Source organism: Oncorhynchus clarkii, unplaced genomic scaffold (genome assembly GCF_045791955.1).
Source record: "Oncorhynchus clarkii lewisi isolate Uvic-CL-2024 unplaced genomic scaffold, UVic_Ocla_1.0 unplaced_contig_2634_pilon_pilon, whole genome shotgun sequence".
NCBI lineage: Eukaryota > Metazoa > Chordata > Actinopteri > Salmoniformes > Salmonidae > Oncorhynchus > Oncorhynchus clarkii.
In genome coordinates this window covers 4,867-24,513 of record NW_027259142.1, presented here as the reverse complement: position 1 = coordinate 24,513, position 19,647 = coordinate 4,867, and the positions used below count along the sequence as shown (strand labels likewise).

The following is a 19,647-nucleotide window of genomic DNA, read 5'->3' as shown; positions in this document are numbered from 1 at the left end:
CCACTCTTCTGGGAAGGCTTTCCATCAGGTGTTGGAACATTGCTGCGGGGACTTGCTTCCATTCAGCCACAAAAGCCTTACACGAACCCAAACAGGCTGTGCGCATGTGCCATCGTGCGCCATCGTTTACCATCGTGCATAAATGTATTTTGTTCCCCCACACCAAACGCGATCACCACGCGCAAGTTAAAATTTCAAAACAAACTCTGAACCAATTACATTAGTTCGGGGACAGGTCAAAAAGCAATAAACATTTATGGCAATTTAGCTAGCTAGCTTGCACTTTCTAGCTAATTTGTCCTATTTAGCTAGCTTGCTGTTGCTAGCTAATTTGTCCTGGGATATAAACAAGTTATTTTACCTTAAATGCACAAGGTCCTCTACTCTGACAATTAATCCACACATAAAATAGTAAACCAAATCGTTTCTAGTCATCTCTCCTCCTTCCAGGCTTTTTCTTCTCTGGACTTTATATTGCGATTGGCAACTTACATAAATTAGGTGCCACCTAATTACTGCCACCAACCTCGTTCGTCTTTCAGTAACCCACGTGGGTATAACCAATGAGGACATGGGAGAGGCAGGACTTGCGGCGCGATCTGCGTCACAAATAGAACTAACTTCTATTTTAACCCGTGGCAACGCCGACACTCATTGGCACAAGCGAGCAGTGTAGCGGTGTAGTCAGGGTATTAGTGACATCGGGCGCTGATTAGGCCTGGTTCGAGGTCTGAGTTCCAATTCATCCCAAAGGTGTTCGATGGGGTTGAGGTCAGGGCTCTGTGCAGGCCAGTCAAATTATTACACACCGATCTCGACAAACTATTTCAGTATGGACCTCGCTTTGTGCACGGGGGCATTGTCATGTTGAAACAGGAAAGGGCCTTCCCCAAACTGTTGCCACAAAGTTGGAAGCACAGAATCATCTAGAATGTCATTATATGCTGTAGCGTTAAGATTTCCTTTCACTGGAACAAAGGGGCCTAGCCCGAACAATGAAAAATAGCCTCAGACCATTACTCCTCCTCCACCAAACTTTACAGATGGCACTATGCATATGGGCAGGTGGCGTTTCCAGATTCGTCCGTCGGATTCATCACTCCAGAGAACGTATTTCCCCTGCTCCAGAGTCCAATGGGGGTGAGCTTTACACCATTCCAGCTGACACTTGGCATTGCGCATGGTGATCTTAGGCTTGTGTGCGGCTGCTCGGCCACGGAAACCCATTTCATGAAGCTCCCGACAAATAGTTATGGTGCTGACGTTGCTTCCAGGGGCAGTTTGGAGCTCGGTAGTGAGTGTTGCAACCGAGGACAGATGATTTTACCCTTTATTTGTTTTAGCTGAACTTACTATGCATAGTAATGAGGTTTTTCCATGGTAAATGTTGGCTTATTAAAGATGTTTGTTCTTTAACAAGAAAGTCTATTAAATAATGAGGGCCTAAACAAAATACTGTTTTACTATTGAGAGATTTATCATTGACTGTGTAGCCAGGTTCTCCAGTGTAACTCGTCTTTGTGAAAGCAGAATATTAAGCGCTAATTACAAATCTAAATGAAATAAGTGCACGTGGTTGATTGACTGTGTAGTGGAATTACCTTATCAAACCTGAAGAGAGACATTTGAATGTTTCTCCAGAATAATCACACAAGTCTCAGTTGAGCCTTTCAGTAATGTCCCATTATCCTCTCCTGTGACTTGAGGCAGCCTAGCATATGAAACGTTATGATGGGGGGGGTGATGAGAATAAATAAAAAACAATTGCCTAAAGATGTGGGCCTCCACTCACTACTCGGAGGGAATAGAATGTTAAGCTATTTAGTGGTTTTCAAAATGCTAAACTTAATTATGTGCCTTGCACCACAACATAGTAATTGTAGACCAGCCTGAGCACATTAAGTGCAACTGACTTTGGTTGTGTGTCAAATGTATTATCTCTGATTAATGATCTGACCTCTGACCTCTGGGATGTCATTTATCATCGCTCAGTCAGAACATCATAGATCATTCACAGTAGGATTTACAGGTGCACGCGTGTCCGAGTAATACTCAGGCTTAATACCACACTTCATGCTCAGTGTGTGTGTGTGTGGCTACCTTCCAATCAGGTCCTCGGGAGACGGCTCAGGTAGTGATTCATCTTTATCTTCCATGTAACACTCTCTGTTCTCCTCATTATAAAACACCAGATATGACCTTACCTAGTATATTTAATTTTTTACCTTTATTTAACTAGGCAAGTCAGTTAAGAACAAATTCTTATCTTCAATGACGGCCTAGGAACAGTGGGTTAACTGCCTGTTCAGGGGCAGAACGACAGATTTGTACCTTGTTGGCTCGGGGATTTGAACTTGCAACCATTTCAGTTACTAGTCCAACGCTCTAACCACTAGGCTACCTGCCGCTCCTACACTCTAACCACTAGGCTACCTACCGCCCCTACACTCTAACCACTAGGCTACCTACCGCCCCTACACTCTAACCACTAGGCTACCTACCGCCCCTACACTCTAACCACTAGGCAACCTACCGCCCCTACACTCTAACCACTAGGCAACCCTGCCGCCCCTACACTCTAACCACTAGACTACCTGCCGTCCCTACACTCTAACCACTAGGCTACCTGCCCCCCCTACACTCTAACCACTAGGCTACCTACCGCCTCTACACTCTAACCACTAGGCTACCTGCCCCCCCTACACTCTAACCACTAGGCTACCTGCCCCCCCTACACTCTAACCACTAGGCTACCTACCGCCCCTACACTCTAACCACTAGGCTACCCTGCCCCCCCCCCCCCCCCACACTCTAACCACTAGGCTACCTGCCGCCCCTACACTCTAACCACTAGGCTACCCTGCCGCCCCTACACTCTAACCACTAGGCTACCCTGCCGCCCCTACACTCTAACCACTAGGCTACCTGCCCCCCCTACACTCTAACCACTAGGCTACCTACCGCCTCTACACTCTAACCACTAGGCTACCTACCGCCTCTACACTCTAACCACTAGGCTACCCTGCCGCCCCTATATGGGTCCATTGGCTCTTCAAGTGACGAGTCACAGACATCTTCACCGATGGCAAAATGATACAATCCCTCCCTCTACTGGTAAGATTTAATTCATGCACTATCACTTTGCCGTACACACGTAATATCGAAGAACCAAACTTATACTGAACAGATAGAGTACAGATCTTGTTCGTCTCCCCATGAAATGTTCTTTAAAACAACCAAACTCAACCAACCGCATTCAACATATAGTATTGCAAAAGGAAACAAACCTCTCTAAATAAATAAGATAAATAATCTTTATTTCCATGTATTTGTCACATATAAAATTGTGTCCACATTTAATATTAACAAGGCAATAAAGAAAATCCTTTATTTCTGGTGCGATTCAGGCTCCAGAGGCTTGTAAATGTTTCCTATTGGTTGACAGGGAGAATGGTCCAATGGGAGCAGAGCCAACTCTAGATTGGTGACTACCTGATTGATAATGCGCACATGGGGTGGCTATTTTATCAGAGCACAAGATGCCAACCGTTAGCCTGACGGTCCCAGATCTGTTTCTATGGTCAAGTCAACTGTTATGGTCGTTGTCAATTGGAAACTTTGCAAGACAGCACAAACAGATCTAGGACCAGGCTATCGAAGCGTACCATGGTTAGAAGAGGACCACCTTCCTAACTGTGACCCAAATGACTAACGGGGGGGGGGGGGGTCTCTGGAGCCTGTAGTCACACCAAGCCTTTCAACGCACATAAAGCTTCATTACCCAAGATTCATCCCTGCTCATCACCCTGTGTAAAGACATAATTAATTTAGAAGTGCTCATCACCCTGTGTAAAGACATAATTAACTTAGAAGTGCTCATCAAACATTCTTAAACCAAATTACTATCATTGAAATTAATTATTTAATCATCAAAATTATTATTCTCATGGTCATTATGAAGATTATTTGTTTATTTTAGTCATTTTCTTCTCTCCTAGCAACCGTAAAAAAACAACAGAAATGATAAATAAAACCTTTTTCTAGTCGACAAGAAAATGGAGATCCTTAGATGCGCTGAAAGTAAAACTGAAATAGTTTCTTGCAGTTGGTTCTCTCTTGATGTCATGTAAGTTATCAGAAAAAGTCATAATATACAGTATAGGTTATTAATTACAGTAACAAAGTATCCATGCGATCGTTCTTTCTCGTTTTGCTGTACAAAGTTCAAGGATTCAGTAGTAAATAAACAACAAGATACTGTACAAACCCACATCACTGCTGGACAGCCTGAGTACCATCATGATCTGGGGCTGAGGACCAGCTAGGAAGCACACCAGCGGTCCTGAAGCCTTCTGCCACTGATAAGCCAATAGATACACTAGAAAGCGCTTCTGCATCACCTTGGTATACATTTCCTTGATGAAACCAAGCGTGTCTACAGTGTTCTAGATCTTGACTCTCTACACTAAGCTCAATGCTGTGTTGTGTGTAACGGGCTAACTGGCTAAAGAGTTAACTGGTTGTCGTTAACTGGTTGTCGTTAACTGGTTGTCGTTAACTGGTTGTCGTTAACTGGTTGTCGTTAACTGGCTAAAGAGTTAACTGGCTAAAGAGTTAACTGGTTGTCGTTAACTGGCTAAAGAGTTAACTGGTTGTCGTTAACTGGCTAAAGAGTTAACTGGTTGTCGTTAACTGGCTAAAAAGTTAACTGGTTGTCGTTAACTGGCTAAAGAGTTAACTGGTTGTCGTTAACTGGTTGTCGTTAACTGGCTAAATAGTTAACTGGTTGTCGTTAACTGGTTGTCGTTAACTGGCTAAAGAGTTAACTGGTTGTCGTTAACTGGCTAAAGAGTTAACTGGTTGTCGTTAACTGGTTGTCGTTAACTGGTTGTCGTTAACTGGTTGTCGTTAACTGGCTAAAGAGTTAACTGGTTGTCGTTAACTGTCTAAAGAGTTAACTGGTTGTCGTTAACTGGCTAAAGAGTTAACTGGTTGTCGTTAACTGGCTAAAGAGTTAACTGGTTGTTGTTAACTGGTTGTCGTTAACTGGTTGTCGTTAACTGGCTAAAGAGTTAACTGGTTGTCGTTAACTGGTTGTCGTTAACTGGTTGTCTCACCTTTAAGAGCCGGTCTTTCTTTGCAACTGTTACAACTGTAGGCTACGCTGTTCTTCGATGAAATCGAAACTGACGTGGTCAGAACTCGTCTGATCTGGAGTGATAGGACTGACCCAAGACCAGTCCATTGGTGCTCTAACCAAGGATGCCCTATAAAAAGGTGTCTCAGTATGGAGGCTCAGTATGGAGGCTTAGTATGGAGGCTTAGTATGGAGGCTTAGTATGGAGGCTCAGTATGGACGAGACACTGATTAGAGTCTTCTTCCCTCCAGCTATCCCACTGGCCTCAGCCCACACAACACGGTTCCACAGCGAACCCCCCCACCAAAAAAAACAAGAGCTAAAAACACAATCCAAAACCTCCTAGATTCATTCAGTCAAATACGCCATTATTACTGGTTTTAAAAACAATACACAAATAGATAACCTGTAAAAGCAAAAAGCATTGGCAGTAGCAGCACAAAGATCAGGCAGATGAGCTGGAGTCAACTTGTCTTACTGGACATTCTTTAAGGATACTGACGGGGTGTTATTCCTATTCATTAATATCAAAACTGAAAAGGGCTAGGATGGGGTTAACAGTGGGGGGGGGGGGGGGGCTGGAAGTAGAGTGGGATTGATGGGGGGGGGGGGGGGGGGGGGTCTATGGGAAAAAAAATACATTAATTATTTGACCTTAAGTGGAAGTACAGCATGTTGGGAGTGTTAAGAGTCTTGACATGATTGACATGTGTGCATGTTCTTATGTGTGGGAGACAAAGGTCTCTGATATACCTCTATGAAGGCTAGCCAATTCAGCTACCTTGCTTGTAAATTCTCCTCCTCACCCTCCTCTAAGCATCCTTTCCCCAAAGCAGAAGTATTTTTTTGTGCAGCTACAGCCGTACGAGTAGCACTCTACAGCTACAGCCGTACGAGTAGCACTCTACAGCTACAGCCGTACGAGTAGCACTCTACAGCTACAGCCGTACGAGTAGCACTCTACAGCTACAGCCGTACGAGTAGCACTCTACAGCTACAGCCGTACGAGTAGCACTCTACAGCTACAGCCGAACGAGTAGCACTCTACAGCTACAGCCGAACGAGTAGCACTCTACAGCTACAGCCGAACGAGTAGCACTCTACAGCTACAGCCGTACGAGTAGCACTCTTCAGCTACAGCCGTACGAGTAGCACTCTACAGCTACAGCCGTACGAGTAGCACTCTACAGCTACAGCCGTACGAGTAGCACTCTACAGCTACAGCCGTACGAGTAGCACTCTTCAGCTACAGCCGTACGAGTAGCACTCTTCAGCTACAGCCGTACGAGTAGCACTCTTCAGCTACAGCCGTACGAGTAGCACTCTACAGCTACAGCCGTACGAGTAGCACTCTACAGCTACAGCCGTACGAGTAGCACTCTACAGCTACAGCCGTACGAGTAGCACTCTACAGCTACAGCCGTACGAGTAGCACTCTACAGCTACAGCCGTACGAGTAGCACTCTACAGCTACAGCCGTACTAGTAGCACTCTTCAGCTACAGCCGTACGAGTAGCACTCTACAGCTACAGCCGTACGAGTAGCACTCTACAGCTACAGCCGTACGAGTAGCACTCTACAGCTACAGCCGTACGAGTAGCACTCTTCAGCTACAGCCGTACGAGTAGCACTCTTCAGCTACAGCCGTACGAGCAGCACTCTACAGCTACAGCCGTACGAGTAGCACTCTACAGCTACAGCCGTACGAGTAGCACTCTACAGCTACAGCCGTACGAGTAGCACTCTACAGCTACAGTCGTACGAGTAGTACTCTACAGCTACAGCTGTGATTAAGGAACAGAGTTCTTCTGGAATGGACATGGGAAGAGGGCTGAAGGTTGGCTGTGAGGCTGGATGGGCTTGTCACAATAGTCTGGCCAGAGTGGGTTTGAACTCAGTGGGTGGAGAAATCATTTCACCTTGGTTAGCTTGTCTCTGGTCTGACCCCGGCTCCCCCAGTAGCAGCTAAGCAGCAGAAAGCTATTCACACATTCAGGAGATAGAGGCCTACACTACACTGCCCAAAGCTGAATGAGTCACAACTCAGGCCCAAAGATGCCTGCCTGCCTCTTCAACAGAGAGAAGGGAGAAAGGGAGAGAAGAGAGGGAAAGAAGAGAGGGAGAGCGATATAAGAGAGAGGAGAGGACAAAATCAGAGCCAAACAGCAGAAATCAGCTCAATATACAGCAAGCAGATGTCCATGTGAAGAGAAAGAGAGAAGGGAAAGAAAAGGAAGAAGATAGAGGGAGGGAAGGAAAAGGAGGAAGAGAAAGAGGGAGGGAAGGAAAAGGAGGAAGAGAAAGAGGGAGGGAAGGAAAAGGAGGAAGAGAAAGAGGGAGGGAAGGAAAAGGAGGAAGAGAAAGAGGGAGGGAAGGATGTAGAGGAAGGAAAAGGAGGAAGAGAAAGAGGGAGGGGAGGAAAATGAGGAAGAGAAAGAGGGAGGGAAGGATGTAGAAGAAGAGAAAGAGGGAGGGAAGGATGTAGAGGAAGAGAAAGGAGGAAGAGAAAGAGGGAGGGAGGAAAAGGAGGAAGAGAAAGAGGGAGGGAAGGAAAAGGAGGAAGAGAAAGAGGGAGGGAAGGAAAAGGAGGAAGAGAAAGAGGGAGGGAAGGAAAAGGAGGAAGAGAAAGAGGGAGGGAAGGAAAAGGAGGAAGAGAAAGAGGGAGGGAAGGATGTAGAGGAAGGAAAATGAGGAAGAGAAAGAGGGAGGGGAGGAAAATGAGGAAGAGAAAGAGGGAGGGAAGGATGTAGAAGAAGAGAAAGAGGGAGGGAAGGATGTAGAGGAAGAGAAAGGAGGAAGAGAAAGAGGGAGGGAGGAAAAGGAGGAAGAGAAAGAGGGAGGGAGGGAAGGAAAAGGAGGAAGAGAAAGAGGGAGGGAAGGAAAAGGAGGAAGAGAAAGAGGGAGGGAAGGATGTAGAGGAAGAGAAAGAGGGAGGGAAGGATGTAGAGGAAGAGAAAGAGGGAGGAAATGATATAGAGGAAGAGAAAGAGGGAGGAAAGGAAAAGAGAGTAGTTACAGTGTGATGGTCTGACTACCATGACCCTGGCAGAGCAGCACAGACCACTGATAATACTGTGGATCTGAATGACAGAAACCTTGGCAGACCGAGGGGTTTATATGGGGTGGGATGGACACATGAGTACTGGATACACCCAGAACAGTCTGCCACAGACATCTGGCATGGGGGGTGGGCCGACACCTCAGGCCGAGCAGCGTGGTTCATCTTACTGCCCGTTGGTAGTATCTTCTCCTGCATGTCAGTCTCTGTCTGTTGTTGGTACCATCAAGTCTGTCTGTAGCCTCCAGGTTATGCCCCTCTCTCTCTCTCTCTCTCGGTGTGTAGACATCACAATTCCCCGCTCTCCTCCTACCCATCTCTCGCTCTCTCCATGGTCTACCTATTGCACCACTATGTTACTGTACAGAGTCAAAAGCGATGAGTGGAAAGGTTTTAAGTCCTGGGTGTGTTTTGTAGTTTTCATCACGCTTTCCTGGGCCTACGTGTGTGTGTGTGTGTGTGTGTGTGTGTGTGTGAGAGAGAGAGTCTTAATATTTTAGCTGCCTGTTCCTGTACTTCTTGTCGTCGTTGTCTGTTGGGGAGGAGAAACACAACATCAATAATAATACCACATGAACGTCTACAGTACATGGATGTGTCCATGCATAGTGCTTAACCCGGAGCCAGAAAAACTAATGGAAACTAACAAAAAATATATAGCTAAGTCCAAAACCTAGCAGGTTTTAGCTAAATATGTACATTCCGAGAGGTGGAAGGAGGAAGCAGAGGGGAAGAAAAGACTAAGGAAAGAATACATTTTCTAGAAGAAGAGAGGAGAGTGTTTAGGCTGAATAAAGAATGCAGAAAAAGAGGGGAAAGCAAGAAACCGTCACTTTGGGGAATTTTTCCAGTAAGCCCTAGAAGAGAAGCTATCCTTAACTCTGTTGTCTCACCAAAGCCCGTTACAGTCTCTATGGAAACCAAACAATCACATTCCTCTACAGGAAGCTCATTTTAGACACTGTGAGTTGTACCGTCTAAGTGGTTGCGGGAGATGTACTTGAGGGCCTCGTCCAATAGGATGACAGGAAATGATATCTTTAGGACCACGATCCACTGGCACCAGGTCAGAGGGATCACCTGGAAGATCAGCTAGATAGAGAGAGGTCAGAGAGAGGGAGAGGTCAGAGAGAGGGAGAGGTCAGAGAGAGGGAGAGGTCATAGAGAGGGAGAGGTCATAGAGAGGGAGGGAGAGAGAGAGAGAGAGAGAGAGAGAGAGAGAGAGATCAGAGAGAGAGAGCAAGCGATCAGAGAGAGAGAGGTCAGAGAGAGAGAGAGAGAGAGAGAAAGAGAGCGACAGAAAGTGAGAGGGATACACAATAAATCATACTCTTGCCGACAGACAGAGACAGCCAACCCGATGGACAGAGACTGTATATATACACACACACACTGTACTCACAGGCAACGGCTCAACGTAGAGGATGAGGAAGTGGAGGGACATGGAGAGGAATATTGCTCCCAGCAGCCAGAAGTTGACCCACGGAGGCATCCTGATCATGGACTGGTTCTCTGACAGACTAGGGTCCAGAGGAGGAGGAGTCACATTACAACAACTACTGATCCCAGACCTGGGCAGCGAAACATGGTCTACAGGACAAAGATTACACTACAGAGGAGGAGGAGTCACATTACAACAACTACTGATCCCAGACCTGGGCAGCGAAACATGGTCTACAGGACAAAGATTACACTACAGAGGAGGAGGAGTCACATTACAACAACTACTGATCCCAGACCTGGGCAGCGAAACATGGTCTACAGGACAAAGATTACACTACAGAGGAGGAGGGGTCACATTACAACAACTACTGATCCCAGACCTGGGCAGCGAAACATGGTCTACAGGACAAAGATTACACTACAGAGGAGGAGGGGTCACATTACAACAACTACTGATCCCAGACCTGGCAAAACATGGTCTACAGGACACTACAGATGTACCAGGTCTGATATGCTGGTCCCGTGTGGCCCAGTTGGTCGAGCATGGCACTAGCAACACCAGGGTTCAATTCCAGGGATCACCCAGGTGTAAAAATGAACGCACTCATTAACTGTCACTTTGAGTAATAGTATCATTAACTGTCACTTTGAGTAATAGTATCATTAACTGTCACTTTGAGTAATAGTATCATTAACTGTCACTTTGAGTAATAGTATCATTAACTGTCACTTTGAGTAATAGTATCATTAACTGTCACTTTGAGTAATAGTATCATTAACTGTCACTTTGAGTAATAGTATCATTAACTGTCACTTTGAGTAATAGTATCATTAACTGTCACTTTGAGTAATAGTATCATTAACTGTCACTTTGAGTAATAGTATCATTAACTGTCACTTTGAGTAATAGTATCATTAACTGTCACTTTGAGTAATAGTATCATTAACTGTCACTTTGAGTAATAGTATCATTAACTGTCACTTTGAGTAATAGTATCATTAACTGTCACTTTGAGTAATAGTATCATTAACTGTCACTGAGTAATAGTATCATTAACTGTCACTTTGAGTAATAGTATCATTAACTGTCACTTTGAGTAATAGTATCATTAACTGTCACTTTGAGTAATAGTATCATTAACTGTCACTTTGAGTAATAGTATCATTAACTGTCACTTTGAGTAATAGTATCATTAACTGTCACTTTGAGTAATAGTATCATTAACTGTCACTGAGTAATAGTATCATTAACTGTCACTTTGAGTAATAGTATCATTAACTGTCACTTTGAGTAATAGTATCATTAACTGTCACTTTGAGTAATAGTATCATTAACTGTCTCTTTGAGTAATAGTATCATTAACTGTCACTTTGAGTAATAGTATCTGCTAAATGGCAAATATTAAATAATATTACTGTATCTAGAACAGCAACACATGAATGGACTGACCGCTTAATATATTCCACTTTCAAATGTAAATAGTTATTCTGTACTTTAACCCAAACGTCTCTTCCATGAACGTGTTCCTTCCTCATCTGTTACTATGGTGATATTCATCGTACATCATATGGATGGAGTTCAGGCTTCCCGATCCAACGGCAACTTAATGTGCTCCATCGGTCAATTATACAGTGTCTCGTTTTGGAGAAATGAACCACTATTTACTTTTTTTTACTGACCCTAGAACTGTTAATAATAATATTTCCTTCCCAAAGAAATGTTTCCTACTCATGAGAGAGAGATAGAGAGAGATAGAGAGAGACAGAGAGAGAGAGACAGAGAGACAGAGAGACAGAGAGAGAGAGACAGAGAGAGAGACAGAGAGAGAGAGACAGAGAGAGAGACAGAGAGAGAGACAGAGAGAGAGACAGAGAGAGAGACAGAGAGAGAGACAGAGAGAAAGGGAGAGAAAGGGAGAGACAGAGAGAGACAGAGACAGAGAGAGACAGAGAGAGAGAGAGAGAGAGAGAGAGAGAGAGAGAGAGAGAGAGAGAGAGAGAGATTAGGCCTATGGGTTTGTGGGTAGCTTCTGACAGGGCTACTCCATAGGAAACCCTGGCAGAGAGAGAGTCAGACTTTTCCCTACCTCCCTCCATCACAAAACACCACGATGACATCTCTCCATGTTCGAGATGTGGAAATAGGCCTGATGCCTTCCAACTACCCAGAAATAACATGCTGACGCTGTGGGAAAACAGTCATAACCATAGTAACATGGATGTGACTGTAGGCTATGCTATCATTAAAGCAAATAGAATACACTGTACTTATAAAAGGCTTATAAAGTTGTTGTCGGAAGTTTACCTACACTTGAGTTTGAAATTACTCCAACCTGTTTCTCAACCACTCCACAATTTTCTTGTTAACAAACTATAGTTTTGGCAACAAACTAGTTTGTTAACAAGAAATTTGTGGAGTGGTTTAAAAACTAGTTTTAATGACTCCAGCCTAAGTGTAGGTAAACTTCCAACATCAACTGTACATACAATCATATAGCGATGTTCCCTCTAAGTAGTAGAGGCTGCTGATTGACCTGTTGAGGGAGTTGAACATCTCTATGGTGACCAGCACGGACAGGGCCATGGTGGTGGGGAAACGAGACTCGAACACCTCACAGTCGATGCCCTGGAACATGAGGTTGTCCTCCGAGCACTGCATAAAGTGCCTCTGTGTGGAGAGAGAGGACAAAGGTGAGCGGGCTTCACAGCATATAGACAACAGAAACATTACATGACAGCACAGTAGAATGGGCTTTGTGCTGCACCGTTCAACTTCATTCTCTTCAATTCTATATTTTAAAAAAATATATATTTTTACCTTTATTTAACTAGGCAAGTCAGTTAAGAAAAAATTCTTACTTTCAATGACGGCCTAGGAACAGTGGGTTAACTGCCTGTTCAGGAGCAGAACGACAGATTTGTGCCTTGTCAGGTAGGGAGGTTTGAACCTGCAACCTTCCGGTTACTAGTCCAACACTCTAACCACTAGGCTACCCTGCCGCCCCTACACTCTAACCACTAGGCTACCTGCCGCCCCTACACTCTAACCACTAGGCTACCCTGCCACCCCTACACTCTAACCACTAGGCTACCCTGCCACCCCATATACAGTGCATTCGGATAGTATTCAGACCTCTTGATTTCCCCCCCACACATTTTGTCATCCTAAAATGGATTCAATTAAAACATGTTCCTCATCAATATCCCATAATGACAAAGCGAAAATTGTTTTTTTTAGAAATTCTTGCAAATGTGTATATATATATATATATATATATATTTTATATATATATATATATTTTATATATATATATATATATATATATATATATATATATATATATATATATATATATATAAAAAGCAGACATACCTTATTTACACAAGTATTCAGACCCTTTGCTATGAGACTTGAAATTGAGCTCGGGTGCATCCTGGTTCCACTGATCATCCTTGAGATGTTTCTACAACTCGGAGTCCTCCTGTGGTAAAATGTAATTGATTGGACATGATTTGGAAAGGCAACACACCTGTCTATACAAGGTCCCACAGTTGACAGTGCATGTCAGAGCAAAAACCAAGCCATGAGGTCGAAGGAATTGTCCGTAGAGCTCCGAGACAGGATTGTGTCGAGGCACAGATCTGGGGAAGCTGGCCTCCTGGCCAAACTGGCCAAGAATCTGATGGTCACTCAATGAGCGCTAGAGTACCTCAGTGGAGATGGGAGAACCTTCCAGAAGGACAACCATCTCTGCTGCATTCCACCAATTTAGGCCTTTATGGTAGAGTGGCCAGACAGAAGCCACTCCTCAGTAAAAGGCACATGACAGCCCACTTGGAGTTTGCCGAAAGGCACCTGAAGGACTCTCAGATTATGAGAAACAAGATTCTCAGGTCTGATGAAACCAAGATTGAAGTCTTTGGCCTGAATGCCAAAGTGTCACATCTGGAGGAAACCTGGCACCATCTCTACGGTGAAGCATGGTGGAGGCAGCATCATGCTGTGGGGATGCTTTTCAGTGGCAGAGACTGGGAGACTAGTCAGGATCGAGGGAAAGATGAATGGAGCAAAGTACAGAGAGATCTTTGATGAAAACCTGCTCCAGAGTGCTAAGGACCTCAGACTGGGGCAAAGGTTCACCTTTCAACAGGACAACGACCCTAAGCACACAGCCAAGACAACACAGGAGTGGCTTCTAGAAAAGTATATGAATGTCTTTGAGTGGCCCATCTCAAGACATCAGTCAGGAAGTTAAAGCTTGTTCGCAAATGGGTCTTCCAAATGGACAATGACCCCAAGCACACTTCTAAAGTTGTGGCAAAATGGCTTAAGGACAACAAAGTCCAGGTATTGGAGTGGTCATCACAAAGCCCTGACCTCAATCCTATAGAAAATGTCTGGGCAGAACTGATAAGGTGTGTGCAAGGAAGGACGTCTACAAACCTGACTCAGTTACACCAGAGCCCGGACTTGAACCCGATCGAACATCTCTGGAGAGACCTGAAAATAGCTGTGCAGCGACATTCTCCACCCAACCTGACAGAGCTTGAGAGGATCTGCAGAGAAGAATGGGAGAAACTCCCCAAATACAGGTGTGCCAAGCTTGTAGCGTCATACCAAAGAAGACGCGAGGCTGTAATCGCTGCCAAAGGTGCTTCAACAAAGTACTGAGTAAAGGGTCTGAATACTTATGTAATTGTGATATTTCCGCTGATTCTTTTAAATATATATTTTTTAAACATTTGCTAAAATTTCTCAAAAACTGTTTTTGCTTTGTCATTATGGAGTATTGTGTGTAGATTGAGGGGGGGGGACAATGTAATATATTTTAGAATAAGGCTTTAATTTAACAAAATGTGGAAAAAGTCAAGGAGTCAGATGCACTGTAGATACATGAATTATACTCTTGAGTATTATTCCAAAGCTTCTTACATGGTCTTAGATGAACTTGACTGACTTCCCACAAGTAAATGATCAGAACATTCGGAGAACACAGTGTGTGTGAATGTGTGCTGTGTCCACAGGAAGTGACCTAACCCCCCTGAGACAGGCTGTGTTGGGTCCCAGATCAGATCCGAACCCCACAGCAGCTGCGGGAGACCCTTGGACTCAGTTCCTCTCCTCCTCCTCCTCTCCTGTTCTTCCTGTTTCTCTAGCATTCTTCTTCCTGTTTCTCTAACATTCTTCTTCCTGTTTCTCCAACATTCTTCTTCCTGTTTCTCTAACATTCTTTTTCCTGTTTCTCTAACATTCTTCTTCCTGTTTTTCTAACATTCTTCTTCCTGTTTCTCTGAAATTCTTCTTCCTGTTTTTCTGAAATTCTTCTTCCTGTTTCTCTAACATTCTTCTTCCTGTTTCTCTAACATTCTTCTTCCTGTTTCTCTGAAATTATTCTTCCTGTTTCTCTAACATTATTCTTCCTGTTTCTCTGACATTCTTCTTCCTTCTCTCAGACCACATGTCTCATTCTCCTCCAATTCTATTGCTCTGTTTGTATGACCCCTAGAGACCGTCGTCACGGCAAACAGCTGATGGGGTAACCTGGGGCTGACCATAAGAACAGCCAAATCCAGTCCAGATCAGTCCTACGTGATAAAGCACTATGGTCTGAAAACAGACACACACACACACACACGAGGTGATTCAAAAGTGACTTTCCACCAGAACTTTTCTAGGGGCGGCAGAGATAAGATATGACCTCATGGAACTCTTCCATATCAATTAACTCAAACTATCAGTAAAATCAGATTTTAAAAAACAACAACAGATAAACGGTATAACGCGGACCGTGAAGAGAGACAATCTCTCTCTCACACACACACACACACACACACACACACACACACACACACACACACACACACAGTTATATTGTTACTTTGTAATAGAGTTAAAATGTAATAATGACTTTATAATGTTGTGTTTTTATGTATGTAGGCTGTTGTTTTGTTGAGATGTCATTGTTTTAACCCTGTTTGGACCTTAGGAAGACTAATGGGGATCCTAATACATATTCAACACTAGGTCTTACTGTACTCATTAGGACACACTGTAGCAAACCAGTTTCTCATTGGACAGTCCCTCCCTGTTTCAGTCTGTTTTCTTCCACTTGGTGTCTAATGAATAAGGCCCTAGTGAAGTCTTTGTAATGGTGTGTTTGTTTCCACTCACCAGCTGGTAGAAGGACACGTGAGGACCTTCATCATCAAACAAGTACCACCAGGTGGCAGCACCCACCGTGCCCAGACCAACATACCCTGCAAGGACACACAGTCAGACAGAGACCCAGCAACAGTGAGATCCAAGTCCATCATGATTTAATCCCCAATGGATAATCTTTAAGTAGCTAGCATGAAACTAATGATTATAGCTCACAAGAATACATTACGGATACAAGAGAGTCTGAATGAGCTGCCAATGTATTCTAACCAGTGTCCAGTAGACCAGACAGTGTCTCACCTCCGATGGCCAGGTATCTGAAGAACAGCCACCCAGAGATGAGGGGCTCCTTGGGGTTGCGGGGCGGCTTGTCCATGATGTCCAGGTCTGGGGGGTTGAAGCCCAAGGCAGTCGCAGGGAGACCATCTGTCACCAGGTTGACCCACAGCAACTGGACCGGGATCAGAGCCTCAGGAAGACCCAAGATGGCCGTCAAAAAGATGCTTCCAGACAGCGAGGGGGGAAAAACACATCAGAAAGACATAAAGACCAGAGTCAGTATTCCTGAGAACTCTGGTTAGGAGTCTGGACGACGTATGTGTGTCTGTCTGATGTGGTGGGCTTGCATTACTATCGTCATGGATACTGGAAATCCCCCAGACCCAACAAGGAGAGTAAAACAAGGACATTTCCCAGGTCCTCACGAGGACAAACGGCTATTTTAGGGGCTAGGTTCAGGGTAAAATGTTAATTTAATTTGATTTAACTAGGCAAGTCAGTTAAGAACAAATTCTTATTTACAATGACGGCCTACCAAAAGGCCTCCTGCGGGGACGGGGGCCTGGGATAATTCCAAAAAAATAAATAAATTCAATATAAATATAGGACAAAAAAACACACAAGAGACAACACTGCATGGTTAATGTTAGGGGAAATAGCATTTTGAATGGTAATCAATTTTAGGTCCCCACAAGGATAGTAAAACATATGTGTGTGTGTGTGTGTGTGCAGTGCATGCGTCAGTGCTTACCAGACGACCTCTCCCACGTTGGAGGAGATGAGGTATCGTATGAACTGCTTCATGTTGTTGTAGATGGCCCTGCCCTCCTCCACAGCCGCCACGATGGTAGAGAAGTTATCGTCAGACAGAACCATCTCAGATGCTGACTTCGCCACAGCTGTGCCCGAGCCCATGGCAATGCCAATCTCTGCCTTCTTCAGGGCTGGCGCGTCATTCACCCCATCACCAGTCTGTGGAGAGAGGGAGGAATATTGAATCATTTCTTTATTTAATAGGGTTAGACTCTTATGGGTTAATAAGATGTTATACAGACATGAGTTTGGAAAGTTGATCTATCACAGAACTCTTACATTGTCAAGGCAAGTCAGAATTAGATTGGCCCAGAAGTGATTTATCCAAAGAATTAGCTCGAACATATCTATGAATTAATTTATTAATTTGCAAACCAATGAAACAAGATCAATATTAATCTAGATCAAGTCAGGATTATAATTAAATAAAGTCAATATTAATCTAGATCAAGTCAGGATTATTATGAAATAAGGTCAATATTAATCTAGATCAAGTCAGGATTATAATGAAATAAAGTCAATATTAATCTAGATCAAGTCAGGATTATTATGAAATAAGGTCAATATTAATCTAGATCAAGTCAGGATTATAATAAAATAAAGTCAATATTAATCTAGATCAAGTCAGGATTAATAAGGTCAATATTAATCTAGATCAAGTCAGGATTATAATAAAATAAAGTCAATATTAATCTAGATCAAGTCAGGATTATAATAAAATAAAGTCAATATTAATCTAGATCAAGTCAGGATTAATAAAGTCAATATTAATCTAGATCAAGTCAGGATTATAATAAAATAAAGTCAATATTAATCTAGATCAAGTCAGGATTATAATAAAATAAAGTCAATATTAATCTAGATCAAGTCAGGATTATAATAAAATAAAGTCAATATTAATCTAGATCAAGTCAGGATTATAATGAAATGAGGCGCTGAGCTCCCACAGCCATGCAGTTAAAGGACTAGGGTAGGAGCTGTGTGTCAACCCTCTTCTCACCATGGCAGTGATCTCATCAAACGACTGCAGGAAGCCCACAATCTTAGATTTGTGGGCAGGCTCCACGCGGGCAAAGCACCGTGCCCTCTTCACAGCGTCTCTCTGGGAGTCTATGGGCAGGTCATCAAACTCTCGGCCCGTGTAGGCCTTGCCCACTACATCCTCATCCTCGCCGAAGATACCGATGCGTCGGCAGATGGCCACGGCCGTGCCCTTGTTGTCCCCGGTGATCATGATGACACGGATGCCAGCCTCGGCGCACAGCTGGATGGAACCAATCACCTCCTTCCTGGGCGGGTCCAGCATACCCACACAGCCAACGAACGTTAGGCCCGTCTGGGGAGAGAGGTAGAGAGAGAGACAGAGGAGGAGCGAGAGACAGAGGAGGACGAGGAGGAGCGAGAGACAGAGGAGGACGAGGAGGAGCGAGAGACAGAGGAGGAGGAGGAGGAGGAGCGAGAGACAGAGGAGGAGCGAGGAGGAGCGAGAGACAGAGGAGGACGAGGAGGAGTGAGAGAGCAAGAGTGGAGGGAAGGGTAGAGGGGAAAGACAGTAGAATGAACCAGTAAGCACAAGATGGATAAACGTCAAACACCCAGTCAAGCATTCAAATACAACCTGGATGTAGCGAAGGATCGATGACCGGCGTCACCGTAGAACTAAACCATTTCAAATACGATGATCGTTATCCATTCTTTCAATGTGGATGGTCTTTCCCAACAGGAACCAGTTCAACTTTTTTTTTTAAACACAACAACATTCTTTGCTTTTTTGAGTGAGTAATCTCCTTGCCTAGTCTGCCCACGAGTCTGGCATTCACCCAGCTTCTTGTTCGTCTCTGACTGACCTCATACTCAGCAAACTTGGTGGAGTTCTCCAGATCCATGTCCTGTTGTCTAGGTGGCGAGTCCCGTGTAGCCATGCCCAGGCATCTCAGCGTGTCCCTGCCCGTGCCCCAGTCCCTGATCAGGGAGGTGAGCTGCTCTTTCAGGGGCATGGTCAGCGCCACCTTCCCTGTGCCAACACGCAGGTACTGGCAACGCTCCATCACACTCTCTGGGGCACCCTGTGGGAGTGGAGGGGTGGGCGGGATATAGATATATATTTAGTGTGTGTGTGTGTGTGTGCGCGCGCGTGTGTCAGTATGTGTGTCTGTCTGTATGTGTGTGTCTGTGTTAGAGGGGTCAAAAGGTCACAATGGACATCCAAGCTCCTCTCCCACTCTGGCTTATAGAGAAAATGCATAGTCACATTCGGTTGATCTGTTGATTGAGGTGTCTGTCTGTCTGTCTGTCTGTCTGTCTGTGTGTCTGTGTGTCTGTGTGTGTGTGTGTGTGTGTGTGTGTGTGTCTGACTGTCTGTGTGTGTGTGTGTGTGTGTGTGTGTGTGTGTACCTTGATGAACATCTTGCACCCAGAGCCTGTTTTGTTGGTGGGGGTACAGTACACAGACATGGACTTGCGGTCCCGAGAGAACTCCAGAGTAAACTCTTTCTTCATCAGCTGTCTGATCACCTGGTAGGAGAGAGAGAGAGGGAGGTGAGAGAGAGGGAGGTGAGAGAGAGGTGAGAGAGAGGGAGGTGAGAGAGAGGGAGGTGAGAGAGAGGTGAGAGAGAGGGAGGTGAGAGAGAGGGATGTGAGAGAGAGGGAGGTGAGAGAGAGAGAGGGAGGTGAGAGAGAGAGAGGGAGGTGAGAGAGAGGGAGGTGAGAGAGAGGGAGGTGAGAGAGAGGGATGTGAGAGAGAGGGAGGTGAGAGA

The 19,647-nt window shown here is 44.6% G+C and overlaps 1 protein-coding gene across 1 annotated transcript; it reads right to left on the bottom strand.

Moving 5' to 3' along the window:
- Positions 1 to 8,459: 8,459 nt before the first annotated feature.
- LOC139399587 (sarcoplasmic/endoplasmic reticulum calcium ATPase 3-like) lies at positions 8,460 to 19,405 on the bottom strand (the record flags this gene model as incomplete). Its single annotated transcript, XM_071144950.1, has 10 exons — positions 8,460 to 8,728; positions 9,171 to 9,288; positions 9,599 to 9,716; positions 12,174 to 12,307; positions 15,812 to 15,897; positions 16,100 to 16,302; positions 16,830 to 17,050; positions 17,892 to 18,227; positions 18,739 to 18,957; positions 19,286 to 19,405. Coding segments are annotated over 10 exons (1,599 nt in total), but the record flags the coding sequence as incomplete, so codon positions are not given.
- Between the last annotated feature and the right edge of the window lie 242 nt (positions 19,406 to 19,647).